General features: G+C 41.5%; 1 protein-coding gene across 1 annotated transcript in view; it reads right to left on the reverse strand.

The window, feature by feature from the left end:
- Positions 1-24,102, reverse strand: part of man1a1 (mannosidase, alpha, class 1A, member 1) — a 143,754-nt gene that overhangs the window by 10,889 nt on the left and 108,763 nt on the right. Inside the window, exons 6-11 of the mRNA XM_083934218.1 lie at positions 10,917-11,040; positions 10,565-10,658; positions 6,502-6,617; positions 2,453-2,672; positions 1,655-1,827; positions 1,261-1,376 (exon numbers count right to left, since the gene is read on the reverse strand). Coding sequence (XP_083790344.1) covers positions 1,261-1,376; positions 1,655-1,827; positions 2,453-2,672; positions 6,502-6,617; positions 10,565-10,658; positions 10,917-11,040 — 843 coding nt within the window. The remainder of the gene's footprint in view (positions 1-1,260; positions 1,377-1,654; positions 1,828-2,452; positions 2,673-6,501; positions 6,618-10,564; positions 10,659-10,916; positions 11,041-24,102) is intronic.

Genomic DNA, 24,102 nt, shown 5'->3' on the forward strand with positions numbered 1-24,102 from the left:
TGGAAGCCTTCGGTGTTAATGTCAGCCCACGGCCTTCGTCTACCCTTTTATTGACGTATTTTCATGTTTATCTTGTCCCTGTGCTCGTGGTGTGCATGTCAACGCTTGTGTTTCATGTGGTGGTCTAACACGATGTGCCCAGCTGCAAAATGAAAATATTGCTCCACAGTTTAAGCAATAAGCACCATGTCATTGCAACATCCCCAGTTTGAGTCTAACCAGGGACTTTTCTTCTATATCATCCTCTAATTTCCTGTCAGATCTCCACTGTCTACCTGATAAAGACCTCCAAAATACTTGAAAAGAATAAATAAATGAAGCTTTGAATAGCTATGTTTGCATTTTTGTATGTTTATGTCTGCTCACTAATGTCTCAAAAGCTGTTGCAGCAAATTTTGGATTAATACCATTTGTTACAGATATTTGGTGCATAATTTAACACAGTTTTTCTTTACCACTTGAGAAGTGGTAAAAACCCACATTAAGACAACCAGACTTTGAGGAACACCAAAGAAAAACCCACGCCGTGATGTGGGATAAAAATCTTTTGACATTTGGAGATTTCTGTTGAACTGCATTTTTTGGCGATTGGATTGCGAGCACTTGTGTTGTGTAAATTGCTCAGAAACCCCCTTATTGTAAATACATATATGTGAAGTCCATCCATCCTCTGAATGCTCCAGGTCTCTAATTTGTGTATGTAAAGTTTCTTGAGGCTGTGATTATCCTCGAGGTCACCTCAGCTCATTTAAACAAAAAGATGCTCTCACGCCAATGAAATGTCTCCTATGGGGACTACCATCACACATGAAGACAATTGAATCCCCAAGAGTCTCAACTTTCCAGTCAGACTTAATTTATGTAATTCCAACACTGTTAAGGGACCCCAGAATGCAGAAATAATCAAATACTCCATTCAGAGAGTTGTCTGGGGTGGAGTCTTTAAACGTACAGCTTTAAACCAGAAATATGAACCGCTTCAATCCAAAGATGACATCCAGCTGCACAGTGTGTTTGTGTGTAGTGAAGTAACCTTGTCAGTGACCTCGGCAACTCTCTGGAGCTCCGACCAAATAAATGACAACATAATACTTTGTGTGTGTGACATTTCTGTCAGTTTGGGGAGGCAGGGGCCCTGTCCCTTAATAAAGGGCAATGAAAGCACAATCATGAGAGGACAGAAAGTGGAGGAGTGTGTGTGTGTGTGTGTGTGCGTGTGTGTGTGTGTGTGTGTACAGATGTTCAATTTTTGTGTCTTACTTGAGGGTCTCGGCCAAGTAGAAGCTCTGCTGCACGTCGTCGTGGTTGGGAGCTGAGGCGTAGACGTCTCTGACGCCGCTGTAGCCTCCTTCTACTTTACAGTGCTGCTCCAAGGCCTGAGAGAGGGACGATGACAGAGACGCACAGCAGGAAGAGAGGAAGACATCAGTTAAACCCATAAAATATTACTAAACCTCAGGGCGGATGTTTGCTCAATTTCATGTTCTTCCTTCCTGATTTGTGCTGTTTTTGAGCGCATGTGAAAAGCCACTGATTCTGAAGTGCTTTACTTTACCTCACTGGAATAAATTCAACGTGGAGCACAAGAACATTTTGTCCAAACAGCTCTTTCTTTATACAACATGACAAACAGCTATTTTCCATTATGTTGTACCTGAACAGCCTCCCAGCCCCACTCTCTGTATTTGGGGTCATGAGTGAACCTCCACATGTACATGTAGGTCTCTATGACCTCGGGACGAAGGATGAAGTACTTCTCATTCTGGCGTGTGGCGATGGCCTCGACCCCGCCGTCGAAACGAAACGCCTCCGGACCGAGCTTCAGAGCTAGAGAGGAGAAAATATTGCAAATATAAAGCAGCACACAGTCTGATTTTATCACCTGCCTTAGTGTATGGAAACTTAACGTAATGAAATTAAACATGGCCTTCTAGAAGATTAAATTGGGATTGATTTTCTTTCTTTTGACTTCATAGTTCATATTATTTCAATTCATCCATACGTTCACTCGAAAAAATTAAGTTATTCAACTGATGTGCTTCAAGTGCTGCCTTTAAAACACTGTGACTCATAACCCGACTGAAGAAAAATACGATAATTTGATTGAAGATGAAAAATAAAAACGGTCCCTGATTAATGACGATCTATGACGATGCTGTCATACATGGAATATAACTTGAAAACATAACTTTGTGAAATGATTTAGAAACTTATTTGCTTCCCAGTACTTATTCCATAAAGGATCTGTGTATCTGGATATTTATATGACTCTTTTAAATTAGACCTAACCCACCCATTTCTGATTTTGTTTATTTAGAAATGATAAAAAGATCTGATACTGAAGAAAATTGTGACCATCTGCTGATACTAAATCAAAACTCTCTGTCAAAGAGACAAATTTAATGAAAAACATGAAACAATTTAGCGTGTATATGTTCGTGTGCATTTTTACATGTTCTGGCGTAAGACTCGTGACACGTCCTGGCGATCTCGGCCGCCTGCTCCATCTGATGGCCCGTCTTGTCGCTCGGCGCCCCGTCAGCACCCAGGGCGATCATGCCACCAGCGAAACAGGTCAGGTGACCCATCTTGTGCTCCAGCAGACCCCCCTTCCACTCCGCGATGTAGGTCAGCCCGCCGCTCGACTTCCTCATCAGGTTGGTTTCTATCGCCTGAACACGAAGAGTGACAAAGGGTTTTATTAGGGATGAGTTTGTTTGTTAGGTTGGATGATGACACAGACGTGAACATCGGTCCCATAACCTGTAATCATCCTAAATGTGACAGTGTAGATTTGAAAGATGACCGTAGGTTTATTGTAAAATTCTTCCCTATGGAGCTAATTTCCTGCCAAAACTTAATAAACAAATGATTTAAGAACGAATGAATTTTGAAATAAAATACAAAATGTAGCGAAAGCGCCACATATTTCTCACACATCACACTTCAGAAACCAAAAAATAAAAATAAATATAAATCTTACAAAGACAAAATAAAAATAACTACTCAGGACATTTGTGAGAAAATCCTCATCATAATCACAAAAATACTGGAAAGATTGTGTCAAAATCATTTATTTCGTCTTGGCTGGATTTACTTTTTTGTACATGTAGGACAAGCTGGATTTGTTGCTGATGCCAGATGTCGAGGAAATATAAATATACATATTTTTGTTCTGGCAGAAAGTGATTTCCATATATTACATTGCAATTAAAAAGATTATGTAAAAAAAACACCCTGATTTTGGGTTGTTGCTTTAAAAATACAATTCAACTAATTTGACCTCTTAACCAGACACTTACACTACATAGTTTAGAGGCATCAACAGAAGCAAAGCTTAGAGGCATTTACTGGCTCAAGGTAACAAAAACATATTTTATGAAGCTGAGCAACAACAGTTCTTCCAAGAAACAATTTCAAGTTACACTTATCTAACTTTTCTGCTGTCTGTTTAAATTCTGTTTGTGTCTGGTGGACAGGAGATGTGTGACAGAGTAAAATGCGAATTATTTTATGCAGAAAGAATACACTGCTTCTTTCTGCACATCTTCCTCTTCTGTATAAAAAGATATGACACTGCTCACAACAAGGTGTGTAGTTTATCACAGGTAAGTATAAGTAAGTAAGTGATGAATCTGGACGGATGGTGTATTTTGGGTGTGCTGAACCTTTAACACATCCCAGACTGTAAAAAACCTGCGCCGGTTATCGTATCATTTTCCTGCCGTTACTTAGATATTCACCCTGTTGCTGCTATCTCTCTTTCCAGGCTGCTTCTTCGAAAATAAATCAAGAACGCCGACTGTATAATCCTTAAAGATCAAGAGGGATTATGGGTAAAGTATCCTTGTGTGGCTAATTCTGCATTTTAGTCGCCATGTAATATATTTGCAGCTCAGTGTGTTACAGAAAAACAATCGGGAGAGTCGACTCTCTCCAGCTGAGACCCGCCGCTTGTCACCACAAGTTAAGTTGAAAATTTGTTTAAAGATAGAAAAGCTGTCTGCATGTGTGTGTGTGTGTTGTATATCTATTCACATCAGGAGGCTGTAGATTGATCTGCTCCCTGTCTTTGTCTTCTCATATAAAAAGTGTGTTTTTCTCAGTGTGCCATCATCATCTTCCCATCTGCTCAAACTGGCTCTGGCTCCTCAGGATTAAAGATGAAATACAAAGGAAATGTTACGAATATGGAGAATTTCGGGGAGGGATGATTGTCGTATTTGTTCTGCATAATGTAGAGAAATTGTGTTTTCAGCCTGACTTTTTCTCTATAATACTGGGTGATTTAAGAGAGACGAGCAATTATATCATTAGTTTCATTCTTTTGTTAGGGAAAATATTTATTTTTTAAAACTGTTGATGTGAAAGTTTATCAAACCGTACTTTACTTTGGAAGGGATATATCGTAAGGACAAAGGAAGATGCTAAAGAATATTTAGAAAGGTAGGAAAGGTTTATTGAAGAGGAAAGCTGTTAAGAAGCTAGTGGATTTTGTGGGTAGACGGGGGGGGGGGGTGTCTGATGGTGTTTGTGATGACATGGATGTTTCTGTTGTGTTTGTTTGTTGTAGTGTGATCAAGTGTTAACCGAGTGTTGGTTGTGTTTCAGTCTTAATGTTATCTTTCTTCTAATATATATACAAGCGGCCAAAATGGGTTTTCTCAGGAGGGGGGCTGGAGTCTCCCTTAGAGAGAGGGGGAGAAGTTCAGCCATCCGTGAGGAACTCGGAGTAGAGCCGCTGCTCCTTTGCGTTGAAAGGAGCCAGTTGAGGTGGTTCAGGATCATGATGAACCCTGGGCGCCTCCCTAGGGAGGTGTTCCAGGCATGTCCAGGCCTCAAGGAAGATCCAGGACCAGGTGGATAGATTATATCCCCACACTGGCCTGGGAACGCCTCAGGATCCCCCAGTTAGAGCTGGTTAATGTGGCCCGGGAAAGGGAAGTTTGGGGTCCCCTGCTAAAGCTGCTGCCCCGCGACCCGACCCCGGATAAGCAGATGAAGATGAGATGAAAAACTTAACATATATATATTTTTATTTTTTGGAAGTTTTCCAAGCACAGGGCAGCAGATCGGAGTCCAACCCGCGTCCACTGCCTCAAGGACCTTCTAACCACTGTTCCACCGGCCGCCCCGAAACACTTAATATTTGAGCATTTTTGGCGCAGCCGTGGTCAGAGACAGTGAACACTTAATCCCAAAATTACCACTTTGAGCAAAACAAGAACATACATTAGTCAAACACAACTTACTTTAGTCAAACCCCAGTTACAATTTTAGTCGCCCCAGAAACTATTTATGGTAATAACATGGTCATCATTGAAATAATTGCTTTTATCATCTCACTTCCAGCAGTGTCAAGGTTATTTGAGTGGCTAGATTTCCTTTAATATTCCCCTGCTGGGAGGAATTACTGCAACAGCAAGACCACTTTTCAATCTTTAAAGCCGACCTCCTGTTTGTTGTGAACTGTTATCAACCATTATCCATGCAGCTCTCCGTGTGTAAACAACACCTTCAAACTGGCTGCATCTTATAAATACATCCCCATTTTTCTAGTAGTGATCCATGTCGTGTTTACATATATTAATACACTGATGTTGACATTGAAATGATGTTACATGACTTTAGCTACAGATCTCAGTGGTGGAAGTGCAACAGATTGGTAATTACAGCCCGTAGAGATCAGTGCTAAAACCTGATGTGATGGTTGCGACAGGGAGGCTTAACACCATTCACAGATGGTGCATTTAGGGACCTGCAGACAGGTGACAAATTACAGTTGTACAATTATAGCCGTCAGGAGAAAAATCTAGAAACAAAAATGTGTTTCTAAAATTCAATCCACACTCAATCGAAAGTTATTTATCCTTCGTATATATTAATGTATTCCAAGTTTGTATTCCAATTGATTCTTTTATCAAGCTGTTTTGAGAATTTGTTCCCATAAATTAGTTTTTTCTTCACCTGAATTCAGTGCATATCCTACAAGAAAAACATGAATCAAATTGTACCCAAAGAGGGACTAGCTGGATGTTTGATTTTCCTGAAGTGAAGCCAAAACATCTCCATCGCCCCTTGGCTGTTAGTTTAGGAAGCGCTTGATTTGAAATCAAATTAGTTTTCCATGAGCACAACACAAATTTTAAATGTCAATATGAAAATTATATTTGATTTTTTCTTGTGCAGCTCTCACCCACAGGACAGAAAAGCTCCAAACCTTCAAATATATAGTTTTCTATCACATATAACACAGAAGGGCAGGAAATCCTGACAAATCAGAGGCTGAAACCAGAGAATATTTGACGTTTGTGGTTGAAAACTGACTCAAGTGATGAATCGATTGTCTAAATAATTGATCATCTTTCGGCGATCGAGTAATCGTTGGAGCTCAAGTGAATAGAGTTGAGTGAAATTCACCTCAACTCTGACTGAAGCAGTTTTGTGTGTGTGTGTGTGTGTGTGCACGTGTATGTGCATATGTGTGTGTGCGTGTATTACCTGCAAGGCATCATAATACATCTTCTTGCCCTCCTCGTCAGTCTTGTCAGACATCAGCCAGGCCTTGAGCAGGTACTCATAGAAACTATCACCAAGGCCACCCACGGACACATGATCTGCAACACACAGGTAAACACAGATGATAACTAACACACACACACACACACACACACACACACACCTATATAAATAGGCCTCCTACATGCATGATGGCTTAGATTACAACACATGGACCATCCATAGATCATCTCACAGGGCGAGAATGCATGGAATATAAAGAGAGCATGCCTTCAGTCTCTGTGATATACTACAGTATTGTGTGTGTGTGTGTGTGTGTGTGTGTGTGTGTGTGTGTGTGTGTGTGTGTGTGTGTGTGTGTGTGTGTGTGTGTGTGTGTGTGTGTGTGTGTGTGTGTGTGTGTGTGTGTGTGTGTGTTAAAGGGCTGTTATCCTTCAGCAGGCAGAGCTGTACTTTTGTATTCGCCCTGCTGATTGTCAGTGAATGCTCATCCATATGCATGTGTCATTAACAGTCCAGCCCTGTTTGTGGAGCGCAGAGATTAAATGTCAGCTGTGATCATCTTGAAGCGGGGGAAAAAAAGGAGACAGGTGGTAAAGCAGGGTTGGGTCTGAGCCCGTAAGGCCTCCTGCGAGTTCATATTAATATTAAATAATAATAAGTAATATTAAAACCAAGGAGCAGGACAGCGGCTTGATCAAGAGAGATGACAGGCGCTCAAAATAGAGCGGTCTGATTAGAAAAGTCCTGAAAAGCGATTACAAATTCATGGATAAACATAGTTCTTACACATGCTTTGAAGCAGAGAGAGGGTGAAAACTGTAACTCGGCGCGTCTCATCCACACACGGTAACATAACAGTTGTTTGGATTAAACCTCAAAAAGCTGAAACATGACTCGGTGTTGTGTGTGTACAGCATAAAGAAAAGCACAGGAGCATTTCTGCGAGGCTGTGGTGGAGAGATATTTTTCAGACAACATTAGGCTGCAAACATCCCTGGGTCATAATTTATTCAACAAATGCATTCCCATCACTATTGCGTAATTTTGTAGTTGAAAACTCCTCTCTGACTAAGACGAGGATAAAAGTGTTTTTTTCCCTTTCTTCTTGTTGTTGTGAGGATTTTCACGGTTCAAACTTGCTGTTTCTGTTCAGCTTTCCTAATTGAATATGTCATCATTTACATAAATACTTGGATGAAATCCGAGTTACTGGCTCTGGTTAAGAGTGTCAGCTAAATGGCAACAATTATAACTGCGGATGCACTTTATTAAATGTTTTATGCATCAGATAATAAAAGTAAGTAGACCGGGAGGTGCAGGTCCGTATTTAACCATCACAGATACTAAAAGCCCTCCAATTAGGTATCAAAAACAATACCAGACAGGACTCTTAATAAACCCTGAAGCATATCATTGGATAAAAAAACACTAAATAGTAAAACTGGATCATAGGTTTCTGATTAAGCGCCACGACTTTCTTGTGCAAATCAAACAGTGACTGGCCTGAACCAACATGACACCTTTACTAGATGAAATGGGTATTTAAGCTTATTTAGCATGGGAAGTTATTAAGTTTCATTCATTACACAACTGAAAAGCTGGAAGTTTTTCTTTACTTTAGAGACACTCTTTCAGCTTTTCTGTTGATTTTTTAATATCTATTTCCCACCTCTGCATGTGTCCTTTCCAACTGAGTCAAACACCACACTCCCAATACAATAAGTTACAAAGAACATGATGCATCTGAACTATTTCTTATGCAAAATACTGTTTCAAAGTCAGATTTTAATCCATTATGGGTCTAATTTGCCTAATCTTTGCCGTTCTTGGTAGGTGGCAGAGATGAAAACACAGCAAGCTAAAGGATCATTTTTCTGAGGTTTCTGCTGTTGTGTTACAGCCTGGGGCTCCGTAATTTCAGGCATTTTTGGAAAAAAACAAACAAACAAAAGCACACTAAAGATTATGATAAAAATCCACAAAAAATTGGACTTTCATTTGACAGGTGATGAGAAATATTACTATGCTAGTCTGTTCCTGTTAAAGAAGCGAAGCGTTGTGAAAATGTAAGCACAAGACTTTTTATTTCACAATTATTGTTTTTCACCAGATTGTTGTTATGATCTCCACATTTAAAATTTGTTTTTGCACCGTCTAGATGTCACTTAAATTCCGTTGACAATAGAGAGATTCTGATTTCTGACCACACGTGAAGGCAGCTTCATTTCACGGAGAAAGAGACAAAGAGAGAAAGAGAGAGTTGCGTTTTTTCCAAAAGTCATTTGAGGGTTTTGATAAGACTATTTCATGTCTGGGAGCAGGGACTTCCTGTAGTCTGGAGCTAACGGTCTCCTCGCCGACAGCTTCATATTTACCGATCAGACAATTAAGTAATGTCAGTTTTCTCCTTGAACTCTCTGCAAGAAAGCGAATAAGCGTATAGCCCAAAAAGGTCAGACTATTCCTTTAAGACCTTGATAATTTGACATAGAAACTATGTCGAGGCTTGTCACTTTGAGTTTGTTCTGAAGTCCAATTTCTACTCTCCCTCGCTCTCTAAAAAACACTTAGGTGCTTTAAGAATGAGCTGAAAAATGGATTTTGATATCCGGCCCTTCTCCTGCCACTTGTCAGTTTCACTTTCATTATATCTTCTCAGCTTACACAAGGAGAGACCTTTACTTGGTTCCTCTCCCAAACTAAACCTTTTATCCCTTCTCCATTATATCTTTCTCTTTCTGTAACTCCATATGTTCCTCTTCTTCTTCTGCTCTTCCTCACCTCTCTGTCATTATCATCATTACCTGTTCAGCCGCATGAGTATCAAGAGTCTGATTATGGATTATACCACAACCTGTCACAAATGCTGTCCGGTGAACGGACACATGACGTGGATCTGAGCGCTCTGGAAATAATGGCCGGGAATCATTTACGTACTTTGATACGGAGCAAGTTCATCACTCTTTAAATTCTGGAGTCTGAGCGGAAGCCGGTGAAGTGAAAGTAATATCAAAAGGATATTTGCATTCCTGATTTTAGTCAGTACAAATTACAGGTGTAGAATAGTTTTCTTCGAAAGATCAGCATAAAGTTCATTGCAGCAATCCAGACAAGTGGTTATTTGCATGCATTAGTGTTTCACCTCTGTGACACTCTTCAAGTGATAAATGCTAATTTTATTAATGTTTCTGATATTAGCATCAAAGTCCAGGTTACTATTAGTTTTTTATTTTAATGACACTGTATTGAGATGTGGAATGACGTCTCTTTTTCTCACTGTTTGCCCTCTTCCTGTTGTTGTTCTGTGGGAAATCGTCTCTTTGGGTCTGCATAAAAGATCATGGACAGAAAGCATTTGGCCATGTTTACTCTCTTTAATCACTGAAGGACCAAAGAGAAGACCCATTCATTTTACTGCCAGTTAATAAGGATGGCCCACTGTATTCAAGGTCCCATATTGTATAAAGTAAAGTTAGATGTCCATGGCGAGATGCTATATAATTACTGTGAAAGTATCTAAACACTCACTAAATACACACAGCCCGTATTCAGAAACTGTTTTAAATGAGTCATCAGGACTTCTGAATGGTTATGATGTCACAACTATACTATCGGTAGAAAGTGCTGTTACAGTAGTTACAGTCATTCCCAACATTTGAACTTAAAAGCATGTAAACATGTTCTAGTAGAAACCTAAAATTCTTGAAAATGAGCCGAATATGGGACGGTTAAAAGCAGCTCTAAACTCACTGACAACTTTAATCTGCTTTAATGCGCGTGCTGAATCAACAACCGGAATATCTAGTTCTAAGAAGAAAAGCGGGAGCAGCGCCGACCACGTGTTTACCATGCATGTGTCTAGGAAAATAAGAAACAGGGAGACAAATGCTGGCTGGCACAGCATCTGAAGCTCCTGAGCTGATGGGCAGCGTTCCCACTCAGGTGTTGGCATGACGTATTATATAAGTGGGGAATGCAGGCTAAAGGGAAGGCAGAAGAAAGTGGATGAGACGTGATAATAAGAGGGGTGAAGAGGACTTACGTTGGCCCCACTGGCCACTGTTGGGGTTTAGGTAGTTGGGGTACAGCCCCTGTGGTTTGTCCAGGCGATTTAGGACTTTGCGGATGTTCATCACCTAATAAGCACAAATGCAAAACTCACTTCAAACACCACATGTGAAAAGATTATAAGAAAACTGTTGCAAATGTGACCAAATGAATATCTTTATGTGGAAATCAGGTCAAGGGGTGAAGAGTCCTATTTTTTCTTCAGGGGAAAAGACCTCTCCAAGTTCTCTGACATTACAGACACTTCTAAAGTGCAAGAGTGAGTGGAAATCCTGTTTAAATGCAGCCGTTGATTGTGAAAAAGAAAAAGTAATATCATGTGTTACCTTCTGTGCAAACTCAGGATTCCCTGAGAGTTTGCTGAGGTGCATGAACTCCAGATGCAGCGTGCCATACTCCGCCAGGATGCTGCTGCCGCCTGAAGCCCAGGGCCAGTTTCTACCAATCCCACTGGACAAAGATAAAACGAGAGGGAGACAGAGGTTTGAGTTTAGAACAACCAAATACTGAAGCACAGCTGGAGGACAAAAGGGCTGTAAATGTTTGAAACCTTCTGAGCAGTTTAGTATATGGTGCGATATCCTCTTTTCAGCCACGAGCAGATCCACATTAACTTGTTTTCACTTGTGTTTGACATTAATTCTTACTAATACCCACAACTGCGTTGTTAGCAAAGACACAAGAATACAGAATGAGTCGTGTTATGTTGTCTCGATGTTAAACAGCTGAAAAGAGGCGATACATCCTGAAAAAGTCAGCTTAAGACTCAGCACTCAATACTTTAAAGTTTGAAGACTCCTAAAATGTTCCCGTAATTTATATGGTATTATGGAAAGACATATTGTGCTTTAGTGACATTCACAAAAAGATTCTCAAAATGGATACCGTCTGAGTCACATCACTGACAATAAAAGACAACGCCACACTCCATCTGTCCTATTTATGGGTGCATTTGTTTAGTAATTTCCACACATTTGACTTTGGCAGCACTTCTCGGTGTCTGTAGGTCAGTCGATCAGAGCTTAAGGACCCCGCCCTCTCCTGTAGTGACGATGAAGATGCCTTGACTCTGGCACGCTTGACAAGGACAGAAGACTAAGCAACGGGGTGTATATGTGTGTGTGTGTGTGTGTGTTGGATCATTAGAGCCACTGACAGATCACTTCCAGGCTCAGGACGGATGACTCTGGTGGCGACGCTTCAAGTAACTACTCATGAATACATATTAATTCCCTATACCAGGATGTGTGAACAACAACGGCCACACGTGGACACGAGCGGCGCTCACACAGGAGACAAATGAGAAAAGGGAGGAGGAGAAGGAGTGTGAATTGGGAGAAGAGCCATACACACATATTGCTTCAAAGAGGTGGATGAACATACTAATTATCCCCCCTTCAACTCATCATGCTGCACAAGCCATAATTTGTTTCCCATTACACCATGGATTTAATCAAGTCAAGCAGACACAGAGAGGACCACCGCAGCAACAGGCAGCGAGCAGGGAGACAGAGATCAGGGTCAGACAACATAATATGGTGAGGGAAAAATCCCTTCCCCCTGTTCAAGCTAGGAGCTGTGGGTTTGTTTGCTTTAAACTGATGCAGACATTAAAATGGATATTAAAGTCTACGATGTCTGCATAAAAGTGTAATGTACTGTTTATGTAAATCCAAAATATACATATAGTGTTTTAGTGTTCCAGCCACAACATTATTCCTTCATCTCAACAGCACTTCCCCTCAGTCGACTTGATCTTTCTGTACATCATTTTCAATCCATTAATGAACTGTTTCTCTTGGCAGGGTGGAGGTGTGAAGGTAAACACAAATCTTTCCAACTAACCCCTGTCCACCTCAATCCCTCCCAAAGCCAAAAACTAAGTCTCTGTTGAGGAGAACAAAACAAAACACAACAGGGAGAAGCTGCTGCGTAAGCCAAACAGACACAAACCAACGAGGGGCAGATATAAAGTACTGGAGATAAATGAGGGTGTGTTTGGAATATCATTAATCTGACCAGGTTGTCTGCATGTTTTTTAGAGATACATCTAAGACTATGTGAGATCTGTAATGCTGGCTATTTTTTAAAAAAAAAACAGAGCTGTCAAACCCAGTCAGTGAAGCTATGAAACAACTAAATAAGACACTTGGAACCTACTTTAAACAATAGTATGCAACTTTTTAAATAAATAAAACACTCTTCTTCTTGTGAATGAAAGTTGGATTCACGAGCAATAAATTGCAGGCTTGATTGATTCAAAACAGTGAGTCTTACTTGGTCTGGGGAGACCAGTAGCTTAAGGTGGCTAATGTTAGCTCATGCAATAAAAACATTTGTGGTTTGGGTGAAATGAACCTGTTACAATATCGTCTGAGGGACATTTGTGCCTGTTTTCTTATGGAAACGTTTTTGTCTTTTCAGTCACTTCCTGTATTGGGATTGGAAACTGGCATTAATTCACTGGAATACAGCACATTACAGCTGTGTTGGTCCATCTGATGGGAGTCCACTGCTGTGTTTGACATCTGACGCCGATGTCCTGGTGGCCCAGTTTTCAGAGCACTGTTAACAACGACCACGCTCTATATCCCTTTTTCTCACATGGGATGCAATGGAAGTTATAACAAGCACTGAGCTATAAAAAACACTGTTTGGTTTATGACCTGTCCTTGCTCTACAAACTGAACTGCAATACTGTAAAAACACCCCACAAGTGGCCGAGGTTTCAGGACATATCCATGGAGAAGTCTCAACTGTCTTTCATCCCAATTTGGAGACATTATCTAGCAATGAGAAAGCAATGACTTCTACAGCAAAATGATGATGAGTTTCTCCCGTCGACTGTGTTTTGTGATCAGTCAGCGTCATTTTCACAGTCAGGGGTATGAAGATTTATAACAAAAGCCAGCTGAATAAAAAGTCTCAGTTTGTTGAATTTAGTTCACTTACATAGGGCAATGTGGTCTCTCTCTTTGTCATCATGCTTTTTATAAAAACAGTAAACATTCATTTGTTATGGTGAACTAGAGGACTTTTTTTTGAGATAATTCAAAGCTTTTACCAAATAATCAAAGCTGATATTAAACGTTCATTATAAATCAAGAGATCCGCCAGCACCATCCACCTCTGATAGGACTGATATGATGCAGTTTGTTTGGCTAATAGGAGTCCATGCCAGAAAAATGTTAATCAATTTGTTTAGCCCACGTTTCATCCTGTTTCATAACTGACGTCACGCAGATGTGAAGTCAGGCCAGTCAAATTTACATTTATGCATTTAGTTTAGTATTACTTTTCTTTTAATATTCTACATCTAGGTTACCACACTACATTTAGGTAATTTTTCAATCTCAAGAAATGCTTAAAAAGCTAAGAAAAACGGACATTTCTCTGAGAAGCCCTTAGAGCGCACTCACACTGTCCATCCGCACCGCGCCCCGGGCTTTAGGGTACATCAGTGATGCCTGGTGCCGTGACGCTGCTGTGGTCTGTAAACACTGCTCATCACTGGTGGAGCTTATGGTCATCAAATGCCGGCCATTCTACCTGCCGAGGGAATTCAGTGCCATATTGCTGGTAGCAATTTACATCCCACCTGGCTCCACCAACAACACGAGTGAGGCACTGAATGAACTCCACCAGCACATCAGTGAGCAGCAGACAGCCCACCCAGATGCCTTCCTCATCCTGGCTGGGGATTTCAACCACGCCAACCCCAAAAGCGTGTTTCCACAACTCCATGGACACATCTCTTTTCCGACACGGGGAAACAATATCCTGGACAATGTTTATACCACACACAGAGGGGCCTACAAAGCCCTCCCCCTCCCCCACCTCGGAGCTTCAGACCACTCCACTGTCATGCTAATGCCAGCTCACAGGCCCCTGGTGAAGGTCATCAAACCATCAAACCACCTGTGACAACTCCTCAACTCTGCCAGACCAGCTGAACGACTTCTTTGCTCGCTTCGAGGCTGACAACAGCACCCCGGCACAGAAGACCTCACCACCTCTCGGCGACCAGGTGCTGACGCTATCCCCGGACAGCGTGAGGAAATCCCTCAGAGGGACCAACGCACGCAAAGCCCCGGGTCCCGACAACATTCCTGGTCGTGTCCTGAGAGACTGTGCTGAGGAGCTCACAGATGTCTTCACGGACATCTTCAACACCTCACTGAGCCAGGCTGTTGTTCCCACGTGCCTCAAAGCCACCACCATCATCCCGGTCCCGAAGAAGTCGTCCCTCACCTGCCACAATGACTACCGCCCGGTTGCACTCACTCCCATCATCATGAAGTGCTTCGAGCGGCTAGTCATGCAACACATCAAGTCTGCCCTCCCCCCAACCCTGGACCCTTTCCAGTTCGCATATCGGTCCAACCGCTCGACCGACGATGCCATCTCCACCGCCCTCCACTCAGCCCTCACCCACCTAGAGACCAGAGACTCCTACGTCAGAATGCTGTTCATCGACTTCAGCTCAGCATTCAACACAATCATCCCTCAGCAGCTCACCCACAAGCTCAGTCAGCTGGGGCTCAACACCTCCCTGTGCAACTGGCTGCTGGACTTCCTGACGGGGAGACCACAGGCAGTTCGAGTTGGAAGCAACACCTCCAGCACCATCACGCTCAACACAGGGGCCCCCCAGGGGTGTGTGCTGAGCCCCCTCCTCTTCACTCTGCTGACCCACGACTGTACACCATCATCCGGCTCCAACCTCTTCATCAAGTTTGCGGACGACACAACTGTGGTCGGTCTCATCAGCAACGATGAGGAGACCGCCTACAGGGACGAGGTGAGCCACCTGGCCACGTGGTGCAAGGACAACAATCTCCGCCTGAATGTGGAGAAGACGAAGGAGATTGTTGTGGACTTCAGACGACGGCACTCCCAGCATGTTCCACTCACCATCGACGGTGCTGCAGTGGAGCAGGTGAGAAGCACCAAGTTCCTGGGAGTGCACATCTCTGAAGACCTGTCCTGGAGCAACAACTCAGCATCACTGGCCAAGAGAGCAAACCAGCGCCTGTACTTCCTCCGCAAGCTCAGGAGAGCAAGAGCCCCGACCCCCATCATGCACACCTTCTACAGAGGCACCATCGAGAGCATCCTCTCCAGCTGCATCACCGTGTGGTACGGCGCCTGCACCGTGTCCTGCCGCAAGACTCTGCAGCGCATCGTGAGGGCAGCTGAGAGGATTATTGGTGTCTCTCCCCCCCCCCCTGTCGGACATTTACAACACCCGTCTCACCCGCAGAGCCATCAGGATCGCAGGTGACCCCACCCACCCCTCCAACAGCCTCTTCAGCCTGCTGCCGTCTGGGAGGAGACTGCGGAGTCTCCGAGCCAAAACCAGCAGGCTAAAAGACAGTTTCTGCCACCAGGCAGTCAGGAGACTCAACTCCCTCCCTACTCTGCCCCCCCTCCCCCCTCTGACTCTGCCCCCTGCCACAGCCACCCTTACACCTCCCCTCCCCTCCGTCATCTGACATCATGCCCCCCCCCTCCACACACACACACACACACATTACATCTGAACTCGGACTCGAACTGCTATTTGCACTTCACTGCACTACCTCACTTTAATGAACAATACCGCTCTACCTCAATTCAACAAATGTCATTGCACTGTTACTGTCTATTTATTATTATTATTATCTATTCACTTTACAATCCACTGCCACTTTACATTTTTTACTCTTTGTATATTTTTACTCTTTGTATATTTTTAATATTTTTATTATGTTGTATGTATATTCCGATTGCACTGGGTCTGAGAGGACTGTAATTTCATTTTTTGCATTTTGTATGTCATGCATATTGCAATTTTTGACAATAAAACTGACTTGACTTGACTTGACTTGACACGTCACACGCATTGATTGACGTCATCGCAACTGTTTTTGAATATTTTCATCCGCCCAAATCTGCAGTAAACACTCCACCTCCGCATCACACCAACGTGAACCTTTCACCGCTCGTGCTCGTACATGTGCAAACACACATTACAAAAGCCCTCCTCTCTCAAACGGGCAGTGGACGGCCAGCTGGCTGCAGCTAGGCGCAGAGCGGTTGCACTCACACTGATCAAACGAGCTAGGCTTTACCCGTAAAACCTGTTTTGGCCCACAGCGGAAGGACAGTGTGAGTGCACCCTAAAAAATGCCATAACAACTGGGCAACAAACAGGATGAATGCTTGTGCTGTCCTAATCTGCTGAGGAAGGTCATTAATGGACATTGGTCTTTAAATTACCATTTTCTGAGGTAGAGAAATTACTTTTTATTTTCGACCTGAGAGCACACGGTGTATGTGTAAAATAGAAAATATAACGGGTCAAAAAATTGTACAGTGTATGCCCATTTTACAGTGTGTTAGAGTAGGGAGAAACCGAAACCATGCAGGATAGTATAGCTCTCCAAGAGTAGGGATGGAGAAACCTACAATATCAAATATCATATGGGAGATGTTAACATTTCTTATAGCTCTGTCACAGCTGGACTACTCACGAATGCTGTTTAAAGAGCATTTCTTACAGCCTCTATGAGAATGTCCATCAAGATAATTCAACATCACATATTCTCTGATGTTCAGCCAAGAAACAAAAAAAAGGGCTCAAGGGGTCCACGCAACAGATATGGATCCAAAGTCTTGACCTAGAAACAACTGGTTCGTTACATATAGATTGTGAATTATAAGGGAGTTCTCTTTGTGTCTATCTTGTTTGTGCTTTTGGGGGTTTCCAATCTTCTTATTATTCAACCTCTCACACCAGTGGCCATTTTCCTGTCCAGCTGTGAAATGACAAATCCTAGCCTGCTAGTTTTATACCTTCCACTACATTGTGCAGCGCCAACAAAAGTGATTTTAATTCTGTGGTGCCAAGGCAGTAGCCTGGAAAAACAGAAAAGGCATTTTCATCTCCATAAATTAGCATGTCACACCAAGAATTGCTCTCACGCTCCTCTAGTATAATGTTAGAAAGCACTCCTCCATTCATTTGTACTTTGTGTTTAGATGAAGTCTTTATATTTTAGCCCAGTTTTTTGTGTGTCTGTCCTCCTTATCCATGTCATGACCTCTGTTTCCCTCCGGCTTTTCTCCCCTTAATATCTCTTCCTGTCGTCTTAAAAATCTATCGTCCTTCTCCTCCAGGCACAGAGAAATCGTGAATTGCGATAGATTCACAGTTAGCAACTTAATTAGAGGCCTTAAATCATGGCTGCCTTCTACTGCCTTAGGTTACTGCGGAGGACAGCTGCACTGAGACAAGAGTGTGCTTTTGAGATTGTTTGCTCTCAAAAAATCTCTTGATGCCCTGAATGCAAAATCTTTGTTGTTAAAAGTGTTTGGGTGGCTGGTGAGACTGTGTTACAACCAATACTGTGATCGTGTGTCTGCTGTATATACATGTGTGCACTCATTACTGTGGCCTTGTTAAAAATACAAAGGGGTTCCTCCTTTCCTCCATCAGGTAAAGACCCCTAGACCCGGTCTTAGCCCCTCTACACACCTGAATCGCGCCCTGTTGCATCACACGATATTAAATCATCGTGATATCATGAGTATAATAAAACAGATACATTTTATTGGTTCACAGCCATGCTATAATAACCATATACAATGGCTATGACGTCGAACTCTCTAACCCAATTCGGTATCACAATTTTAAATCTGGTGACTTGCTTTAAAAAATGTTATATAAAAAAAAAAAAATATATATATATATATATATATATATATATATATATATATATATATATATATAAGTGACCTGAAAATTTATATATAAATATATATATATATATATATATATAAGTGACCTGAAAATTTGTCCCTGCCACAGCCCAGATTTATCCTGTATTTGGCAAGTGTGAATTTGAAAAATTACCGGGGAGTGAGATCACACTCCCATTAAGAAAGAAACCATTATAGCCCTGGGTAGAATTTCACTACATTTCTTGATTTTGATCGTCATTCAACATTTTTTCTTTTTTCATTCTTCTACAGTATGTTGATTGTTCGAGATGAATATAAATTAAACATTTTATGACTTCTGCTGCTGCTACGCTGACGACACCCAACTCTACTCCTCTGTTCGGCATTAAAGACCTTATTCTACTGTTGCAATCGAAAGTAGCTTTAAATGAAAATACAAACCAGCTGCCTCAATGATAATAATCCGTCATCGGTCATTACAGAGCACAGCAAGTTCATTTTTCTATCACATTAAGAAAAGGCTCCATGACAGAGTGCTACTTCACGGGGTCACCTCGTGTGACAACCTCTCTAGGCTGTACTAATAGAGCCATTCTCTATCCAGGCCTATTAATCAAACTCTAGCACCCCAAGAGCTCGGGATTGATTGCCTCAGCCTCAGAGCCTGTAGCTGGAGGAGTAAATCTGTCCCAAACTGACACTTTTTTTCTTTTATGAGATAAGGTAAAAAAGCAGAGGCAAAAGAGTTAGCTATAACTTTGCAGCGTCATTAAGATGACATTGTTTTTTATCAGCTGTCTGGCTGCAGCAGACACTTTCTTTGAATTAGTGCAATCTGTAATGTCTGCTGCCGTTGGGCGGCTAACCTTGATATATACAGTAAGTATGTGTGTATATATATATATATATATATATATGTATATGAGGTATTTGTAGCTCTTCATTTCTCTGTGAGAGGGAATTCTGAATAAACACCTAACTGAAATGTACCACTGTCATTTGTGATTTAAAAGCAAAATGCTACTTACATTTTGAAATGACTTTTTAGTGTTTCTACTGAAAATTAGAGTGGAAAAAAAATGATGTGTATGTGTTTTTGTGAGGATACAATCATCACGGTGATGCCTAGAGAGAAATGAACAGTTCATTTCAGCGCGGAGCACAGATCCAGACACCTCAACACAACCCAAAAAAACACAAACACAAACGTACACACACTCACACAATGTTTCATCCCATTAGGGCCAGTCAGAATGCAGTGCAGTGGGAGTGATTTGCAAAAGCTTTATCAGTCTGAATGTTAATAGAAGAGCTATGGGACATACTGGCCACAGCAGATAACGACTAGCTAACGTGTATGTGTGTGTGTGTGTGTCTGTCTGTCTGTGTGGAAAAACTAAGAAAGAAAGAAAATAGAGGAAATAGAGGAAGCAGTTAGTTTGTTAAGTACTGCTAGAAGACCATCTCTATTACTTGCACTACTTTATATTAAGGTGGAGTAATAACATGAGTTCAAAATCATTTTTTAAATGTTTAAGGGATAAATTGTCTGATTTCTTCTTCACCTAGGGCCAGGCTGAAAAGCAGATTCCATGTGAAGTCCCCCAAATGTTGCCAGACTTTACCCAAATCTTTTCCTTGTCTGGCTTAAAATATAGTTCATCATTATTCAATTACTAAAAGGGCAACTGACATAACTGACAGACAGAAGCATTTCAGTTACTAATATTGGCTGTTCATTGTTTATGCCTTGATTTAATACCAATGAAGAACATTAAAAGAACTGATTAGCATTTTTTCAAACTTTATCTAATCCAAACCTGTTCATCTGCACCACAATATCTTTTGTATGAATGTAATGAATTCAATTTTTCCTCACCAATTGTTGTATGGTTGATGTACGTATAATTAAGGACTAAAAAGGGAACAGGGAAGCAGAATCTTATACAGGAAGAGACATCTCGACCATCTCAGAGATGTAATTATGTTACTCTGATTATCAAAGATGAATAAGGGGACAAACATTTCTTTGTCCATCTGGCTGCAGTGCCACCAGAATTGTTTGGGATGTTCCCGGAGCTTGTGGCAGATCAATTGGACAAATCAATCTGATCTTAGCAGCATTTTACGCTCAGTTAGTGGCAATCAATTGGTTTATGCGCGCAGAGAGAAAAAGGGAGAGGGATAGAGGAGCCTCTGAGTCCAGGGACGGCCACTGATCCTTGCTAAGGTACTACCATACCTCTGATTTATCCGTGACCCAGAGGACGTTTCAAGTGTCTCCTGTAGATCAATCAACTGTACATCAAGGCGAGATATCTAACCGATCACCCCTATGAATAACTCTGTTGAATCTCAGTGCTTCCAATATACATACATGTTGCAGGTTTGTTGCTGGTCTTTCATGGATGAGCAGTCTGGTGATCAGTTGGGTTTATTGGTGCATCAATTTCCATTAAATTTCTTAACATAATTCAGATTGAGACTTTTTTCAGACCTCTTGATTCCAGAATGTTAAAGCAATTACAAATAAATAGGTCTGGGCGAAGGGAAGCCAAAATCTTCTATAAGTAATTTCATATCTCTAATGATATATATCAAGATATAGTAAGTTTTTTGTAAAATCAGTAAGTAAATAATAGTAAATATGAAACAACCACATGGTGAAGCCTATTTTCTGTATATGCCTGTGCCAATTCAATAGTTGACAAATTTTTCCCATCTTATTAAGAAGTTAAGTGCAAAATGATCATAACGTGCAAGGATCATAACGTAAAGCGTAGTCCAAATGCTATAAATAATAAACAATATTGAAAATGATATACAATAGACATTCTTATATTGTTTTGATGATGAATTACATATCATTTACTGTAGTAAAGACAAAAAAGCAAATAAAGGGGTAAAGATAGTGGATACTACGCTCAGATCTATCTGGCCTGGGCTGTTTTTATGATTACTGGAAGATAACATCATGTGATTTAACCTTTTCACCTTGCTGCAGTGATGTACAGGGGACCTCTAGGACCCTCTGTTGGGTTACAGGTGCAAGAAGGCCCCTTTCTGACCACATCATTGATGTTAGATGTGTCCAGAGGTGAAACAGGCTTTAACCAGAGAGATTCCATAACTCAAAGTATACTTTTTTTAGTCCACTAAGATGTTACCGTGCAATGATTTCAATACAAAGCTTTAGAAATGAAAACTAAAAACATGTAGACACTTTGACATGTTTTGTTAAAGGAAACAAAAAGAGCTAACACAGGAAATTGCATTTCTCTTGTTCTCTGAACTCAAACCAGGTTTACTTGCTGAAGAAGCAATAACACGTTTAACTGTGGCCTTGTTTCTCGACGTCTCTCTTGGGTTTTTTAGATAGCTACAGGGCAGAGCGATGAAAAACTGCAGAGAGGGAATAAAGAGAACAAGGCCAAGATGTAGAGTGGACCTACAGTACGGCATCATGTCCTGAAACTGAAGAAGATACTGGGTCACTCAAGGAAAGATGGATGGACTGAGTCGGGAGGACGGAGAGGGAATACAGGAGAGTGGGCTGTGAGAAAGAAAGTTATTTAAACAATTAAGAAGAAGAAAGGAATTGAGAGTAAAAGGGGGGGGGGGGAGGGGTGAAGGGAGAGATGATAATTGGGCCTCGTTTGAAAGTGTATGTGTGTGTTTTACAGATTTACTCTGCTTCAATCTGGGTCAAGGTTATGGAGGCGGTCTAACAGCTCCTAAAAACACCGCTTCACTGATGTTGCATCTCAAAAACCCTCCATGAGTACTTTGAATAGTTTTCCATCAGTCCCGGCTTCACTTATGTCCAACATGCAGCCATCAAAAGCAATATATCTAAAGTGGGAGACTTTGAAAAAAGGTTAAGACTTTTATTTCTGAACTGTGTTTTGATCTAATAAAGCTTAAATAGTTTTATAAACAACTACAAATGTTTTCATATTCATTAGTGCAGCATTATATGTTATTGGCTTGTGTCTGTTTGAATGCATTTAAGTTTAAATCCCCTCATTTTCCATAAATGATCATTTTAATGATAATTGCAGGTTTGTGATGTACAGCACTCTGAGCTATGATCGTGTAATGTTGGTAGGCAGCTGTAGGCTAAAGGCACAGCAGCACATTAATTGCTACAATGTCAGCTGAAAGCAATGAAATAACAATAAACACTGAAGCCTAATCAGAGGCATAAATAAGGCACTTTACCACAAGTACATTGAGAACGTGTGCTAAATGGGTATGCGTCAGTTTAGTTCTTATTTAATCCCACATATTATTTGAGCAAGACAACAAAATGAAATATCCTGAAGGGAAAAGCTATCCTGAAGGCAAAATACAGCAAGATATGAACATTTTTTCTTGGTATGAGCTGGACACACTGGCTGATTCTGGACCACCTTGGACATTAAAAAAACTTGGCAGTCTTTTCAGGGTCCCCACTCTTTTCTATAGATAATGTTCCAGGACTTTTCCAGGTCATTTGCAGTGATGATCTAGCTGGTATGACAGACAGGGATGCAACAACATGTTCTTCTCTGTGTGCAAAATTTAGAAGATGTGCAGTCTATAACCTATCTGCGAAATCGTCTCTCACATGCTTATAGTATAACCAAATGTATTTTGGGGTGTTGGAGCTGTTTCCATACCAATTTCAGTGTCAGAGATGCCTCTGATGGGGCCTAAAATGCTCGACTGGCTATCAGTGAGAATGAAAGTCTATGCACATTAGATCAAATACTATGTCATTTAGCCCCCCCCCCCCCCCCCCAAAATAAAAAACAACTTTAAAGTAGTTTTTAAGGAAAGTTTTCCCTAAATTGTTATTTTCTAAACATTTAATTCAAATGTCACACTAAAATCCATCGCGTCAAGTTGCAAATAGCGCCTTTGTGATTTGGACAGAAGTTATCCAGCCAATCAGCGTCCTGTGAGGAACTACTGTTAGTTGAGGGGGATGATGCAGAACGAGAGGTGACAGCTCGTTCAGAACTGGAGAGTTTTTCTTCATAGAGAGAAGAGAACGGCACCAAAGGATTTCTCAATGGAAAAGAAAATTGGTCAAATGTTTTCGCAGGTTTTCCAGGATGCGTGAGAACCACTGTTCTCTCCCATGAAGGCTATGATTGTTCCAGTCCACCATACATACTGTACATGTGCAGAGATGCGTGCGTAACTGCCAATTTAGGCAGGAGTGCAGTGGGCCTACATTTTAGCTCCGCCAAAGTCATTTCCAGGAAGCAGTGCATGGAAATGAAAACATGCCTTTAAACAAATGACTGGTTTGTTTGATGTGTACATGTCACATACAGAAAGAAAGCTTTGATCTGGAAATAGGACTTTAAGTTCCCTACTCAGCGGTGCGTTAGCCAGTGTGGTGTGTGTTACTTTAATGTGTGCATGGGAATGTGTGTCTGCTCAGTCATGCAGGTAAATTCATCATCACCAGCAGTCTGCTCAGGCCTCTAAGGGATGACGCACGCACACACACACACACACACACACACACACACACACACACACACACACACACACACACACACACACACACACACACACACACACACACACACACACACACACACACACACACACACACACACACACACACACACACACACACACACACACACACACACACACACACACACACACACACACACACACACACACACACACACACACACACACACACACACACACACACACACACACACACACACACACACACACACACACACACACACACACAGGGGTGTTTCTCACTCGAGGGAA

Source organism: Echiichthys vipera, assembly GCF_963691815.1.
Source record: "Echiichthys vipera genome assembly, chromosome: 19".
In the NCBI taxonomy this organism is placed as follows: Eukaryota; Metazoa; Chordata; class Actinopteri; order Perciformes; family Trachinidae; genus Echiichthys; species Echiichthys vipera.